We start from the raw sequence: 16,859 nt of genomic DNA on the forward strand, positions 1-16,859 counted from the left end.
TTTTATCTTATTTTATCTCCGCTATTCACATGTTTGTTAAAAAAGTAAAATAAATAAATAAATCACCATGGCCCTAAATGACCACAGCCGTCGATGGGCCGTTAAACATAAACAAACAAACAAACAAACAAAGCATTCCACCTACACATACAGTTGAACTTTGTTATCCCAAACTCTTATTATTAGAAAACCCTGTTTAACTCAAGTTTTTCTTTGGTCCAGGGCATAAACTCTTCTTTTCTTAGTTATTAAAACTCTGATAATTCAAACCCTGAAAACTCAAAAACCTTGGATATCCGAAAGTGACATACTGATCATTTGCATGTGTGTTTAATGTAACATTACATATTAACGAATATAATACTGAATGAACTCTTTTTTACATAATTATAGATGTTGACTGTTGGAAAAATCAACAACTGCAATAGACTCATATTTGACCAAACATTGGTCTCATATTTGACCAAACAATAGACTCATCATATTTGACCAAACAATAGACTCATATTTGACCAAACAATAGACTCATCTTTGACCAAACAATGGTCTCATATTTGACCAAACATTGGTCTCATATTTGACCAAACAATAGACTCATCATATTTGACCAAACAATAGACTCATATTTGACCAAACAATAGACTCATATTTGACCAAACAATACTCATATTTGACCAAACAATGGTCTCATGTTTGACCAAACAATGGTCTCATGTTTGACCAAACATTGGTCTCATATTTGACCAAACAATACACTCATATTTGACCAAACAATAGACTCATATTTGACCAAACAAGACTCATATTTGACCAAACAATGGTATCATATTTGACCAAACATTGGTCTCATATTTGACCAAACAATAGACTCATATTTGACCAAACAATGGTATCATATTTGACCAAACAATACTCATATTTGACCAAACAATGGTCTCATGTTTGACCAATCAATGGTCTCATGTTTGACCAAACAATGGTCTCATGTTTGACCAAACATTGGTCTCATATTTGACCAGACATTGGTCTCATATTTGACCAAACATTGGTCTCATATTTGACCAGACATTGGTCTCATATTTGACCAAACATTGGTCTCATATTTGACCAGACATTGGTCTCATATTTGACCAAACATTGGTCTCATATTTGACCAACCAATAGACTCATATTTGACCAAACAATGGTATCATATTTGACCAAACATTGGTCTCATATTTGACCAAACAATACACTCATATTTGACCAAACAATGGTATCATTTTTGACCAAACATTGGTCTCATATTTGACCAAACATTGGTCTCATATTTGACCAAACAATAGACTCATATTTGACCAAACAATACTCATACTTGACCAAACATTGGTCTCATATTTGACCAAACATTGGTCTCATATTTGACCAAACAATGGTCTCATATTTGACCAAACAATAGTCTCATATTTGACCAAACAATAGACTCATACTTGACCAAACAATAGACTCATATTTGACCAAACAATAGACTCATATTTGACCAAACAATAGTCTCATATTTGACCAAATAATAGACTCATATTTGACCAAACAAGACTCATATTTGACCAAACAATAGACTCATATTTGACCAAACAATAGACTCATATTTGACCAAACATTATACCAAACTTTATATTAAACATGGAAACTTGCGTAACTCGAATACTCAGTTATCAACTCAAGAACTACAGTACAGTTGAACCACCATCCCATCAACTTCGAGATAACGAGGTGCAACTGTAGTTATAACCTGTTAAAATGCGTACTTTCATAAACCTTTATACTTTGACAGTACATTTCATGCTATCTTTCGAATAACCAGTGTAAATTCAGTTAAAAACCTGATGTTTCCGACACATCCTGTAAATATCTTTTGCCAGTTTTGGTCCCAAAAGACCAGTTTCTCTCTAACCCTGACTTAACTGACCAATTGATTGTCTCGATGTTGGTAAAAACAGGAACATACACATGTCTCAAATGTCCTAATGACCACAGTACATTAACTCATTTACCCCTGAAATTTCATAATGAACTATTCTAACCTTTCAATCAGAAGAATTCAAATGTGTCTTCAGGGGGGAATGATTAATACTAATATTTTCCTGTCTCATTTTAAGACCGTTTTCATTTCTCATATTTTTAGATTTGATGTGCAAATTCTTACCATCCTCAGCACGGATGTAGTCAACGGAGTGTTCAGGCAAGGGTGCCATCCAGCTGTATATCTGGTATGGTGTGGGTACCCTCTCAAATGGGTGTTTCTGGGCTCGCTTCTTCAGCAGTATACTGAAGTTTTTCTTAAAGGCAGGACTAACCTACAAACAAAAGCACACAAAATATCAGCAATGAAAACTTTCCGAAAACTATCATCAATATCTTTTCCATGAACAAATGTTTATTTCGCAGGTACATTCTAAAAAAAAGTGAGATTTTGGAATTTGAACATTTTAAATATTGCTTGGTAAAATGAACAGTATATCAATTTTAAGCTAAATGGCTAGACATTAAAGCTAGTAGTTTCCAGCTTATTTACAGCCATAACTGATAACCTTAATATTTAATTTCATATCCGACATTATATCACACTCTATACCTTAAGCTAAAACTGTATAATGTATTCTTACCTGGATTAAAAGGTCTATTAAAGAATGTGATAAAAATTTCTGTTGAGCAGCTTTAGGGTTAAATTCATCTTCTGTTGACCTGAAAGATATCCAAAAGATATCACTTAAATAATAAATTGTAACAAGCTTTAAGCAAGTAATGTACCTTTAACTTAATTGACAACTTTGTTTAAAACTTTTCTAGAACTGGTGTTTACCTTATTTTTGTGGTTATTTACATGAGTTTGTTTGTTTACTGCATATCAAAGTCCTATAATAAAATATTTTAAGTTTGCTTCCTGGCATATTCTTTCGATCTAAATGTGTCTGAGAAGGAAATGATGTCATGACATATTGCAGACAGGCTACTGAAATCTGTGTCAAATCTGATATATATGTATCATTTCAAACAAGTCACAGCATGTAGGTAGGTAAGAGAAGTACATTTAAGACCTATGTTGAGTCTGATGTGTCTTTTTGTGTCACAGCATACAGAAAGGTTACTGAAGACCTGTGTCAAGATAGATACACACTGAAGATCTGTGTCTAGATAGATACACACTGAAGGTCTGTGTCAAGATAGATACACACTGAAGGTCTGTGTCTAGACCGGTCCAGTATTTAGTCTGATGTGTCTTGTCACGCGTTACAGACGAAGGTAGGTTATTGAAGGACGTGCGACACACTTACTGATTAACATAGAAGCCCCGTGTGGAGGCGGTGATGTGATATTTTTTCTCCTCAAGTGTTACAACATAGATGTACAGTAGATCACCTAAAAGCAAAAAAAACACATTATTTTCAGTTATTGTTGCAGAATCAGGCTTATTTTTCTTCATTTCATTTATTCAAATTAACATGCTTTACATTAATAGACCTGTCAACCTGGAAATGTCATTTCAATCTCCTGAATTTTAATAACTGACTTGTATGCCCTGAAATGCTACATGATATAACTTACTTGAATGCCCTGAAATGCTACATTATATAACTGACTTGTATGCACTGAAATGCTACATGATATAGCTGACTTGTATGCCCTGAAGTGCTACATGATATAACCGACTTGTATGCCCTGAAGTGCTACATGATATAACCGACTTGTATGCCCTGAAATGCTACATGATATAACTGACTTGTATGCCCTGAAATGCTACATGATGATGCATATTACTGTATTAGGGCTTTGACAAGTACTTATGGTACCTTTAGATTCAGGCTGTACAACAAAAACTCCATACAGTATTAAACTATTGACAATTGAATTGATATTATTTTTTCCAGTTTTATATCTATACACCTTTCAATAAGCACATGTTTAAATGTTCTGATAGTTTATTTACTCAGCAGATATTCAACCTATGCAACTTTCAGACTGTAAAAGCTTTGTGGCTTGTATAATAGTATATACCATGCATTCTCCTGTTGCCTGGTGGAGGGTTCCAGCCACTGTAGGTTAGCACTTTGATACAGTTTGGACCCTTCAAAATATGAAAAGTTTGATCAATGTTTATATACATTAAGGTCACTTAATAGGATAAAGTCACCAAACTGGTAAGTACCAAAAAATATCAATCAATTCTGGTCGAAAGCACACGTATAAAACAATAAAAATTCAACTTTTTTTTATTAATGCTATTCCGTCTTTTGGTATTGCAGAGTTATCTGCTCTTGTGAGCAGGGATTGATTGTTACGTCATTGGTTTGTGTGAGAAAATTACGTCGTTTTCTCAAAAACTGATGACGTTACTCTCACAAACAAATGACGTAACAATCAATACCTGCTCACAAGAGAAGACAACTCTGCAATACGCAAAGACGGAATATGAGACATGAAAAGAAATTTAACTGCAGATTAACAAATCAATAATGAAAAAACAATTATTTACTATATACCAATAATTTGATATACCAATTTAACCAAATAAGGATCTACTAACTCGCACCAGCCCAATGATTTTACTAATGTGACTCTAATTCTAGTTTTAAAATTCTTGAATTATTCTTTTCAAGATTATGCAAATAAAAAAAGCTCCAGTAATTATATAAGTGAATCCCCCAGTGAAATGGTGCTGTAAATGAGCAGGTATTGAAGGAAAAACAATATTACATTATCTGCTGTAGCTGTGACTAATGCCATCTCTAGAATGATGCATCACTTTAATAATGGAGAAATCAAATGAAGGAGTCAAAATATGACATATTTGTTTGAAGACGTGTTTTTCTTGACATTTATAATTACCTACCCCAAGCGCTCTTATCATCAAATATGGTAAACATAGAAGTACATGTATAATATAAGAACTAAAATGTCCTCATCCTTTTTAAGAGAAGCTTTAATTTATGCAAAGAAATCTGTCAAAAAGAAATGTGTAATAGTGTTTGAGATGATGCAGGCAGTACCTTGAGATCCTTGATGCCCGGGTGAAGGGGGAGAATGGGCCTCTCCTTGGCGTTAGGCATGATGTAGTCTGGGGGAGTACAGTCAATACTGTCCGGCTTGCTCCTTTTCTTGTCTGATAATATACAATGTTTATATAGAAAATTACAAGTAGTAAAGAAGAAACAGAATAAGGGGACATCATCTGAGCGGTCTACCTTTTTACAATATAAACAGAAAATATCACATATAAACTTTGTACCACTGCGGTCATGAACACACTTCAAGATGAAGAAGGATTTTATTGTATTAGAGTTTATCAGAACACATAGAAATAAACAACAACAGGGTAGATAAAATTCTTCTTTGAAGACTGTATGCCGTTTGCTAAAATGTTTATCGTACATCTACTAAATACTTGTACTAATTTTTGTAAATCCATATAGGCTTTGAAACTATCTGAAAATTGAAAGTGAACTCAATTTCTTAGGACCATGATTATTATATTGTTGTTGTTAATAAAATGCATCGGTCAATTGATGGAAGAGTCCTTTTTTCATATTGAAATGCCTCATTAAGGCTACAGATGACAAACAACAGAAAAACGAAGACCTCCACTGACTTACACCCTCCAATCGGCTTACCCAGTATGTCGCCACAGGTGACGGTATTAAGGAACGATAGAGAAGCACAGTCGGCCCCACCGTAAGCGTCTGCTGGGTCCACAGACTTCAGCAAGTCACGGATGTGACGCACATGGATTCTTGCTTCACGTATTGTGTATGGTTCTGTAAATTAATAATAAAAATATTACTTCATGGATGGTTCTTGTTTGGTTTCTTTTAAATCTTAAGTTTTTATTTAGATACAGAAGCCTCCTAAAATTGTATATAATATGCTGATTATCAGTGAAAAGAAAGGAGTTCTTTATTCATCATGCAATACTTATAAAGAAATGATATGTACATATGTTCAACTACAGGAACTCCCTTCTGTCACCTTGAAAAATTATCCTATATTGAGTCTGTGATTGTGAATGTATGCTATAAAATCATAGCCAAGACCCAGGGTATGCACAAAAAGTTGTAAGCTATATTTTGAAAACAAAGCAAAGCATTGGGATCAGTCCATCCTCTTCCACCTATAGTCAAAATTTGGTATCAACCATAAACAAACAGCCATAAGGGGGCAGCACTAGAAATGTATGAGATATGCCCAAGACAAAGTGATGCGCCACAAAGGGCCATAACTCTTCATATTAGGTTATGAAACCCAATTTAAGTACAGGAAACTGTGCTATCCAAAGTGACACTTACATTCATTGAACAATTGCAGGCCCTATGTATTGTATGGAATATGCACTGAACAAATTGACATGCAAACTGACTGAATGTCGAATAGATAGGCTGACGTATGCGTCAAGTCCAATATATAGTTGGTTGGCTGTACAGGGCTTAACGTCCTATCAACAGCTAAGGTCATTTAAGGATGTGCCTCCATGTGTGTTGTGCATGTGCCTCTTCGTGATCTGATGCAAACTTAATAGTGCAGTCTCACTGAAACACCATGCCGATGGCACCCAGTATATCACTCCCCTAGGTCACATCATAATGACAAGGAGTGAACTAGTTTCCAAAAGTTATGGTGGGAGATTAGCAAATGGCCATGACAATAAACCCTGCACACTGAAAATGTGACAAATATAAACCCAGTATTTTCCGCGATTGCAGTTATCCAGCAGACTAGGAGACACAAATACGCAAGTGATATATAAACAAAATATAAACCCAGTATTATCGGTGATTACAGTTATCCAGCAGACTAGGAGACACAAATACGCAAGTGATATGTAAACAAAATATAAACCCAGTATTTTCTGTGATTACAGTTATCCAGCAGACTAGGAGACACAAATACGCAAGTGATATATAAACAATCTGCTCCAGAAAGATTGTTCCTGTTTAAGAAAGAAATGGTCGCTATAACTACCCACAGCTGGAGCTGGGGTTGCTGACCTCATAAATGTCAGACTATACACGTCTATACACACATGTTGGAAACAGAAACTAGGTACAGTGCACAACCTATTACTAGGGAAAACGTTTCAGGACATATCAGAAAACAGGTATATCGCAATACATGGGTATATTGTATCGTACCACAATACAGAGATGAAATATTGCTGTATCACAATAATTTTCAAAAACATATTTTTATTTATCTGCTTGGTGTTTTAACTTTGCAAATTACTACAAATTCTAACAGATATGCCAATAAGTATAAAGCAGGCTTTTAATAGTTCAAATTTTGTAATCAATGGTTGGTAACAGTTTTAAATCAAGTTTCCAAAGAGATGACAGGTCCTGCCTTACCTTCTACAACTTTTATAACAGATCCTTCCTTAAGACCCTCGATGGTTTTAAGCTCTGCAAAGTTGTCGAGTGCGACATTGTCAAGTTGTAGTGAGAAACATGTACGATGGCAAGACTCCTCTCTGTCCACAAGCACCTGGTGGATCTCCTGTACAAGTTCCATAGAGCTCACCTGTAACAGTCAATGTAAACATAGAGCTCACCTGTAACAGTCAATGTAAACATAGAGCTCACCTGTAACAGTCAATGTAAACATAGAGCTCACATGTAACAGTCAATATAAACATAGAGCTCACCTGTAACAGTCAATGTAAACATAGAGCTCCCTTGTAACAGTCAATGTAAACATAGAGCTCACCTGGAACAGTCAATGTATACATAGAGCTCACTTGTAACAGTCAATGTAAACATAGAGCTCACTTGTAACAGTCAATGTAAACAGAGCTCACCTGTAACAGTCAATGTAAACATAGAGCTCACCTGTAATAGTCAAAGTAAACATAGAGCTCACCTGTAACAGTCAATGTAAACATAGAGCTCACCTGTAAGTCAATGTTAACATAGAGCTCACTTGTAACAGTCAATGTATACATAGAGCTCACTTGTAACAGTCAATGTTAACATAGAGCTCACTTGTAACAGTCAATGTATACATAGAGCTCACTTGTAACAGTCAATGTAAACATAGAGCTCATCTGTAACAGTCAATGTAAACAGCTAGCTCATCTGTAACAGTCAACATAAACATAGAGCTCACATGTAACAGTCAATGTAACATAGAGCTCACCTGTAACAGTTAATGTAAACATAGAGCTCATCTGTCATAGATTATGCAGACATATGGACAAGCTGTTTCCAGTATAATCCCCACGCCACTATTGTAATGGACTTACGAGTAGTATAATTAGGCCATCCCCCCCCCCCCCCCCCCCCCCCCCACCAGATATTTTCAAAATATCATTGAACTAACATTAAATGTCCAGATATTTTTACTACAGCCTATTTTACTTAAATATCATATGGATCAAACATCACACTATTTTTTTCAATTTTCATTACTATTCTGATTTTTAATTTGAGATATTTGGCGACAAAATATGTAATGTAACACAATTTTCATCAGGATGTGGGGCAGAAATTGACCAAAAATCAACAACCAGATATATATACAACATATGAGAGAAAAAATGTTTAGACTTATGCAACTCAAATGCATTTTTAAAACAACAAAATAATCGTATACATGTATTACATCAAACCAAGGAAATACTAATCTACACATTCACATTTTTTTTTCTCATTTTTTCCAGAATTAAAAATACAGTTGCATTAGCCCTATTGGAGCAGTAGGGTCAGTACGTGGATGAAGGTGGCACCTGTGTGTATGCGTAAGGCAACTGTTACTGGTGTACGATCTGTTTTAATTCTACAACATGTAGCCTGCAGTCTAATCTGATTACCTGGCTTAAGTGGGGCTAAGGTCAGGTTAAATGACCAGATAAATCCTTTGGCCAGCTGAAATCACACCAGGCTCTCCACAGCTTTAGCAGTGCTTGTCAACCCATTCACCCCTAAATTCATTTGAACCTTACTAAATCTAAGACTGCGCCAGTCCAGTTTAAATATGTAGGGGTGAATGAGTTAATGAGAAAGGCATCAACAACTTATTCTTAAATAGGAAGCAAAGGAGCAAGCATGGTGATTAGCTTTTTTAAGGGCAATAAATATTATAAAGACAAATCAATCCCTCTGGCTGACAGTGCATTAGTACTTATCAGTGTTTTCTTTCAAAAGTCTACTTATTTTTTTGTTTATTGAAAAAGCAGTCTTCTTTCAAGAAGTATAAGGACCCTTGGGCATCTAATGGAATATACTGAAAAAGGGGAGGTTTTTCTGGTGTGGAAATGCTGGTGTTTTTTGTGTTGAGGATCAAAATTGGCATGAAAATATCCACATGTGCCATGATGTGGATATTTTCATACAAAGATATATAGATTTCTCTCCAATTCAGAACTAATGCCAATGCAAACATGTCCACACCGGGATCAGTGACCATGAACCTTCACACAAGATAACTCCATTTTCATTGTATATTATAATGAACAGATAATGTTTTAGTAAAATACTTACTGGCAAATCAAAGTCTTCTCCTCCAGGAATGGACAGTTTCACTACAAATCCTGTCTCCTGGATAAGAACTACTTCTTGGTCATCAGTTTTTGCATCTCCTTTCCCGTCAACCTCTGTTTTCTTTTCATCTTCATCTGTAGTTCTCTCCCCTTCCTCCTGACTGCTGTTTTCTGTGGAGGGAGAGTCATCGGAGAGTTCACTCTGCGGGCTGTCTGTACCTCCGTTCATGTCCACTGTAACATATAACAATACAAATACACAAATGTTACTAACAGAACTTTGACAACCAGCTTTATTTATTTTTTTTAAATGACCAATTCTTGTTGATATTAATACCCTTCACGTGTGCTTCAGGGAATTTTCCAGAAAATATGGTGCCCCCCTACAGTGTCCCCTGAAACACATTACATATATAACAATTCAGATACACAAATGTTCCATACAGAAAAACTTGGACAACCAGTTTTATTTCTTTTTTTATGACCAATTTTTATTATTAATATTTATACCATTCATAATGTGATACCGTCTAACAGTCTACATGTGAGTGTGTGTGTATATATATATATATATATATAGCCTTCAAGGACAATTAAAGTGAGGTCACCATCCAACTTCTCCTCAGGATCCCATTGTAGTGAGACCAAGATACATCGTCCTTCTAAGAGCCAATGGTAATATCAGTTATTGTTTGGTAGACGGAAGTGTGTACTGGTGGTACACAGTCTAGCATGAATGACGTATCAACAGATATGTCCCCAGGCATGCCAGTCACCCTCTAATGAGCAGCTTGAGTGTGAAATTACACATCAGAGTATCATTATCTATATCTATTTTTTAACTCTGACAATTGAATTGAATTTTTTAATACAATTGAAATAAGAATGTCAGAATTTTCTCAGTTATATCAACTGGACAGGACTTGTTTGAAAACATTTTCAATATTTCAATGTCCTTCGGACCTCATGTCTGAAATTGAATCGGAGCAGATGAATAGTTACCAGTGAAGAGCATTTCACTCAATGACTCTGCCAAATCCAGTGGCTTTCATAGGAGCTATATGACATCCACCATAGACGGATTGATGACTTCATCATTATCTTTACGATACATTTAGGTAACATCAGAAACCACTTACGTAACAGTGCTAAGCTGTTCCTATGTCAGGATACTAAATTCAGCTCTGGATTCATGTAGCGTTCGTTTTGTCAGGAAATTAATATTTGGAAAGTGTGAAATTTCTGGAAAACAGTGCAGTCAGTTATGTTTGTTATTTTCAAATTTCTTAAGCTATCATGGCATTCACAGATAATATGAATGGCAACTGGAATTTTGAGAAGTTCCATCAACTTTACTCTTTATGGAATTTTGAGAAGTTCCATCAACTTTACTCTTCATGGAATTTTGCTTTACATTTTGGTTTGCATTATATACTTGCTATGATGTTGGTACCAACACCGGGCAGTTCAATTTTTCAATGTAATGAATGTTGATGGTTATGATAGGAATCCTGCTAACTGATACTAGATACTAAAAACATCTTTTGTATGGCGAGTTTGGATGTGCAGGAAGCTATAAACAAACTGCTTAATGAAATTCTGGTTTAATAAGTGTTCTTTGCACACAGGTGAGACAAGGACAAATTATTGTAACGCTATTTACAAATCATATCCTGTTCTTCTGTTTGATCACTGTCAAGTATCAATTTTTTTTATATTAAAATATTGTGTTAAAATTTCCAAGCAAATGTTGTTCCATCAAGGTATGAGCTCCTGGAATGTTTACCGGCCATGGATGGGTAACAGTGTGGACGTGACTCAAGTCACACTATCTATACCAATTTCTTACCCTCTCAATACACCTCAAGGTTGCCCTAGATACAACACGATCTAGTTTCTGAACCTTCAATACAGATTCTTTTGATTGTCTTCAGTGTTAATCTCTGGTTTTGCTGTGTCAAAGTTTAACAGGTTTTTATCAAAATCATATACAGTATATTGCCAACATTTCTTCGGCAGAATTTTGGTGTTATGAAGGGATACATGAAGTGTGAGACAGGAAGTTTCAGGAATTGTTTGCAGTAAATGAGATGTCAAATATAACAAGGGGTATTATACCGAGGGTTTCATTGTATATATGAGCATCAACATGTTTATGCAAGTGTGCACAGGTATAGAAAATTAGCATTACTAGTACCTCATTAAATATCACTATCGACATTGGATGGTGAATTTAAACAATTTAAGTTTATCATTTTGATACATAAATTTCAGGTTGTTAATGTTGTTTTCCAAGTATTTTATCTTTCAAGTGACTTTACAAAAAAGGATATCCACTAGATGATGACCAAGTACGTAAATTCGTTAATCTGGAGTAAGTACCACTTCACACAAGGAAACACTCGACCTGATCATGAGCATAAAGATCTAGAGTACAATACATTTTATTTTATTGCCTTTGGAGAAAATGGCTGGTACAAAATTTTGGTAAAAAAACAGACATACCAACATGTGTTAATAAACATATAATGCTAAAGCACATGTTCAATTTTTGTTACAAACAAAGAAACAGTGTTGTCGCACAGTACAGCAGAGATCAAGCTGGAGGGGGGACCTTTATATCTACCTCACTGAGCCCAAAGATCACAGGTGATCAACGACACTGATAAGTCGACACAGTGACAGGATCCAGCTCACTCAAGTAATCTCCTCATTGTCCATGTTACTCTTACAAACTACCCAAACCGTTTTCTTAACATTTTCATTGAACAAGTCGTAGAGAATTAAACTGTTTGATGAACACTGTGGTTATCTCCAATGATCCTCGCCGGCATGCTGACAAGATCTAACCTCAATTGTGTGTCAGTAGGAACAATCAAAATGGCCAATAAGAATGCATAGCACCTAGATTTAACGAAGTCAGTTTAAATGGAACACTGCACATTAAAAACAATCAATGGAGTAGTTTAACAATTTAGATTTAAACAAAGGAAGAACGTTGTCTGGTAATTTTAGCAATCCTGAATTTTTTTCCATTTAATGAATTACGTATTCAGGAAACTAAACTTATATACATTTATTTTAATGAATAACAGGAACTACATGTAATTTATTTTGGAAACATCATAGCGGTATTCTGATTGATCAACTTAGCCAACTACTGGTCAGCTAGGCCAATAAACTGATTATATGACTACAGAATTCATAACCTATATAGTCAAAACAATTTTGTGTACATATTATGGAACTTTCAGTATAGTGATTAAGATTTCAAGTCTAACTCGGTGCTAAATACTAACAAAATTCAAGCAGCATAGTCTTCCAATATGTATTTCCAGCTGTTATGTTTGCATCATCACTGATTGCACTGAACATTTATTTTCAAGTCTGCAGCCTCATGGCGGATTAGGACAAAACATATAACGGATTAAACAGCTTACAGGCCAGTCAGTCTTCCATGATTTTTTTATTTGTGTAAGGAACTCGCAAAAACAGCAAAGAGAATTAAATTTTCATGATCTATTTCTGTAAACAAATTATTATTTGATCATAGGTTAGTTTTATTTGTGTAAGGAACTCGCAAAAACAGCATGAACAATTAAATTTTCATGATCTATTTCTGTAAACAAATTATTATTTGATCATAGGTTAGTTTTATTTGTGTAAGGAACTCGCAAAAACAGCATGGACAATTAAATTTTCATGATCTATTTCTTTAAACAAATTATTATTTGATCATAGGGTAGCTTAATTTGTGTAAGGAACTCTCAAAAACAGCATGGAGAATTTAATTTTCATGGTCAATTTCTTTAAACGAATTATTATTTGATCATAGGTTAGTTTTATTTGTGTAAGGAACTCGCAAAAACAGCATGGAGAATTTAATTTTCATGATCAATTTCTTTAAACGAATTATTATTTGATCATAGGTAAGTTAATGATAACCATTACCGATCATGAAATTTCAACTTACTCTTACAACACTTAATATCACCTTCTTAAATCAGCCAAAATGAATCAATCTGTAAACCAGTATTTTTTAATGCTTTATTGTAAAGCATCCTTACAGGACAAAATACAGTGGAAACCATTTTTTTTCTATTAAGCTTGGAGCACTATACTTTTTCCCCCATACCGGTAATTTCAGTATTTTTATTAAATCTGAAATGGCTCAAGTTGGAACTTTTCAAACCCTGAAAAAATGCTAGTACAGTAGCTATATGTATTAAAACCTTAAGAGGATGCTTGCAGGCTGCTATGGTTTAATATGGTAGAACAAAAGCAGATAATCAATATAAGGATTATTTTCAAAAGCAAGGGTAATAAGTTTTTATACAAAACAAGATGCTCAAATGGCTTCAATCACACATTTGAAAACATGAAAAGAAGATGGTAGAAATATGAGAGATGCTTATTTATTTGAACAAAATTAACATCTTTTCAACAATGCTTCATAAAATGAGAAGTTGTAAAGGTTCTATTCTAATTAGCATCCAGATATAAATTTCAATGATAGATTTTCCTTGTTATTATGATTAATTAGTTATTCAGGGCTTTTGGAATTAAGATTTTCATATCATTTTCAATATACCATGAACATATGAAGTGACATCTTAACCTTGAAAGGGGACAACAGAAATATAAATACAAACTTATATTAGCCATTCATAGGAGGCACGGTAGTCTAGTGGTAGGACACTGGGCTCGTGACCGAAGGGTTGCGGGTTCGAGTCACGGCACTGTGTTGTATCTTTGAACAAGATACTTTACTCTGCTTGTTCCAGTCTACCCGGCTGTAAATGAGTACGTTGTTGGGCAGTGCTAGAATTGTAGAATGCTAGCTGTGAGTGCCGAAATGGCAGCACCGACTGTATGCTCCCCAGGGAGTTGAAAAAGATATTGGCTGGTTGCAAAGGCCCTATAACCACGAATAATAATTTGTGAACCGCTTTGAGACGACCTACGCACTAGGTTGTGATAAAGCAGTATATAAAAACCTCAAATTATTATTATTATTATTCATCCCAGCAAACTATAGAAAAAACAGCTTTAGTCTTTATATGACTATTCTATGCCTAATGGTTTGTCAAATGCTTTTATGATCTTGGTTGTGGGTTAACAGATAATTTATTCGAAAACAGAATGTATGACCAGGAATGTTTTCCAAAGTTAATTAACAAAATTGACAGCCTTTCACACATGCAGGTTACAAGCAAAAAATAATAAGGTCTTTTTTTTAAAAAGCCTAAATCGAGCCCCCTTCCCAATGGAAAATAGTGGTATTTTGTGAAGAAATTATCTACGAAACCATTACACCTTTAAAACTATAAAAGATTAAACAAGGTGCAAATCAGATTTTATCAACACACACCAAGCCAAATGTGTTCACAGATAACAAGTTGATAGTTATATCCAATTCAACTTAGTGAACCGATTTTTTTCTCTCTCCAGTAGTTCACCCAGAAAAATTCCAAACACATAAGACCTGTGTCTGCAATCTATGATTTGGAGATTAATACCCATGCACTTAAAAGGATCAAATTGTCCAGTAAAGACGCTGTGCGCCTCCCCCACATTATATCATGCAAGACTAGAGAAATGATTGTTTAGTGGACTGGACTGTACTAAAGGCAGCAGGAAATTTTGGTATTTTTTTTTTATTATTGCAGCTTGAAATTCATGACACAAAAACAACCCCAGAGAACATGGCTCCTTGCTTATTGCTAAAACACTGTAATAACCTACCAACATCTTTGACTACAAGAATGTCACATGAATTGCACATTTTCACTATCTCTTTATTTTCTTTTTTGACAGCTTGTCAATCTGCCATATTATATCAAATGTCATATTTGAGCTTTCGCTTCGAAATTTTAACATGCATTATCATAGCCCCCAAATATGTCTTGATGAAGAACTGCAGTGCTGACATAATTCTGGACAAGTGCAGTAAGACCAGTTTATGTGGTCCCCAGTTTATGAGTAAGTCGTAAATTATGATTGATATAATTACCCCCTTTTAGGCCTCTTTGCATACACTCAGCTTATTTAACTTATATGTATGTCCTAAACAAATAAAACATTTCTACTGTGAACTGAAGTCTGCAATTCTAATTACTCTCCGTAAAAGCGGGACACAGAAACCCTAAACCGGAACCATGTGTTGGTCCCTAATCAGCTGTTTAAAACACAAGGCTCACGACGGGGATCCAGATACGACCCTTTCGACCTTGAAATGTTAACCGGTGGCAGCAACAATATTTGTGCAATTAAAATGTTAACATTAGTTTTGCAATGTAACGAGAGTACTTTAATGATATGGATTAAGCAGTAAAATGTATTGACCATTACGCATGAGTGTATGCCTTCTCAACCAATGTTTCGTAACTTTGATTTCGTCACTTGCGTTTGTTGCATAAATCGAGTCGTGCGTTTGCGATGTTTTTATCAAAACACAGAAGCATATATTCATGAAACATACAACAATAAAACGCCAATTCATAAAGAATATCGTTTCTTTCATGATATTCTCTATTGTCATTGGAAATGTCAATGAATGTCAACATTTCATTTAGTTCCTCCCAACAAATACACACGATAAACCACGAGGTTTCGCCGTCAAACGGACAAGTAATACAAATTTCTTACCTGCTCCGTTCATATGAGGAGTGTCATCTGCAGGACGCTCCAATTTTTCCCTTGTACATTTCTGTGCAATGTCATCCTTTTTATCTGTATCTTCGGTACCAGATATCCCAGCCATTGTCGATGTAGGTGTCAGAACACGTGTGTGATCGGTCTGCTAGATTTCTCCATGTAATCTCGAACTCTGACCTTCCCAATGAAATACACGCAGCTCGTTTCGTCATTCGTTTAATTTCCCTATTGATGGAAAATCGAAGCAAAGCAAATATATTTTCCTTTCATGATATACAAATTATGTATAGTAAGTACGTATTGTGAATTCATTATCAAATTATTTACAAACAGTGATTATTTTTAGATAAATCACTAGTTGGTTAGAGAGTATATTTTACATTAAGGATACATGTCCGTTTGAATTCGCATGTCATGGTGATCACAAATATAGATCTGATTTTGACAAACAAATACTATTCATATTTGATCTTGCTCTTTTGTTGTTCGTTTTTTGATATTTTAGGTGCAGTTTGGTACAAAATGCAGTATTTGCATAAAAAAACAAGTGGTAATTTCATGAAATGCTAACGTTTAAGTTAAGTTTATTTCCGGTTCAGGACTAGTGAAAGTCCTCTATACCAGACTCTTATATTACACAATACATATATAGATATATTTCTATTCGGTACATGTTAATGTCTATGGTTTGATTAAT

The 16,859-nt window shown here is 34.9% G+C and overlaps 1 protein-coding gene across 2 annotated transcripts in view; it reads right to left on the bottom strand.

Annotated features, from left to right (window-relative positions):
* The window catches only part of LOC110465442 (clustered mitochondria protein homolog), a 38,739-nt gene extending 22,408 nt beyond the window's left edge, over positions 1-16,331 (bottom strand). The window contains exons 1-9 of one of the 2 annotated variants that reach the window (XM_021521247.1): positions 16,154-16,331; positions 9,507-9,736; positions 7,377-7,548; positions 5,649-5,792; positions 5,028-5,140; positions 4,036-4,105; positions 3,315-3,399; positions 2,646-2,724; positions 2,186-2,336 (exon numbers count right to left, since the gene is read on the bottom strand). In XM_021521247.1, the coding sequence (XP_021376922.1) occupies positions 2,186-2,336; positions 2,646-2,724; positions 3,315-3,399; positions 4,036-4,105; positions 5,028-5,140; positions 5,649-5,792; positions 7,377-7,548; positions 9,507-9,736; positions 16,154-16,268 (1,159 nt within the window). In that variant the 5' untranslated portion in view covers positions 16,269-16,331. Of the gene's footprint in view, positions 1-2,185; positions 2,337-2,645; positions 2,725-3,314; positions 3,400-4,035; positions 4,106-5,027; positions 5,141-5,648; positions 5,793-7,376; positions 7,549-9,506; positions 9,740-16,153 lie in introns of both variants that reach the window. The other variant, XM_021521246.1, reaches the window with a different exon arrangement.
* Positions 16,332-16,859: the final 528 nt, after the last annotated feature.

Source organism: Mizuhopecten yessoensis, unplaced genomic scaffold (assembly GCF_002113885.1).
Source record: "Mizuhopecten yessoensis strain PY_sf001 unplaced genomic scaffold, ASM211388v2 scaffold11077, whole genome shotgun sequence".
In the NCBI taxonomy this organism is placed as follows: Eukaryota; Metazoa; Mollusca; class Bivalvia; order Pectinida; family Pectinidae; genus Mizuhopecten; species Mizuhopecten yessoensis.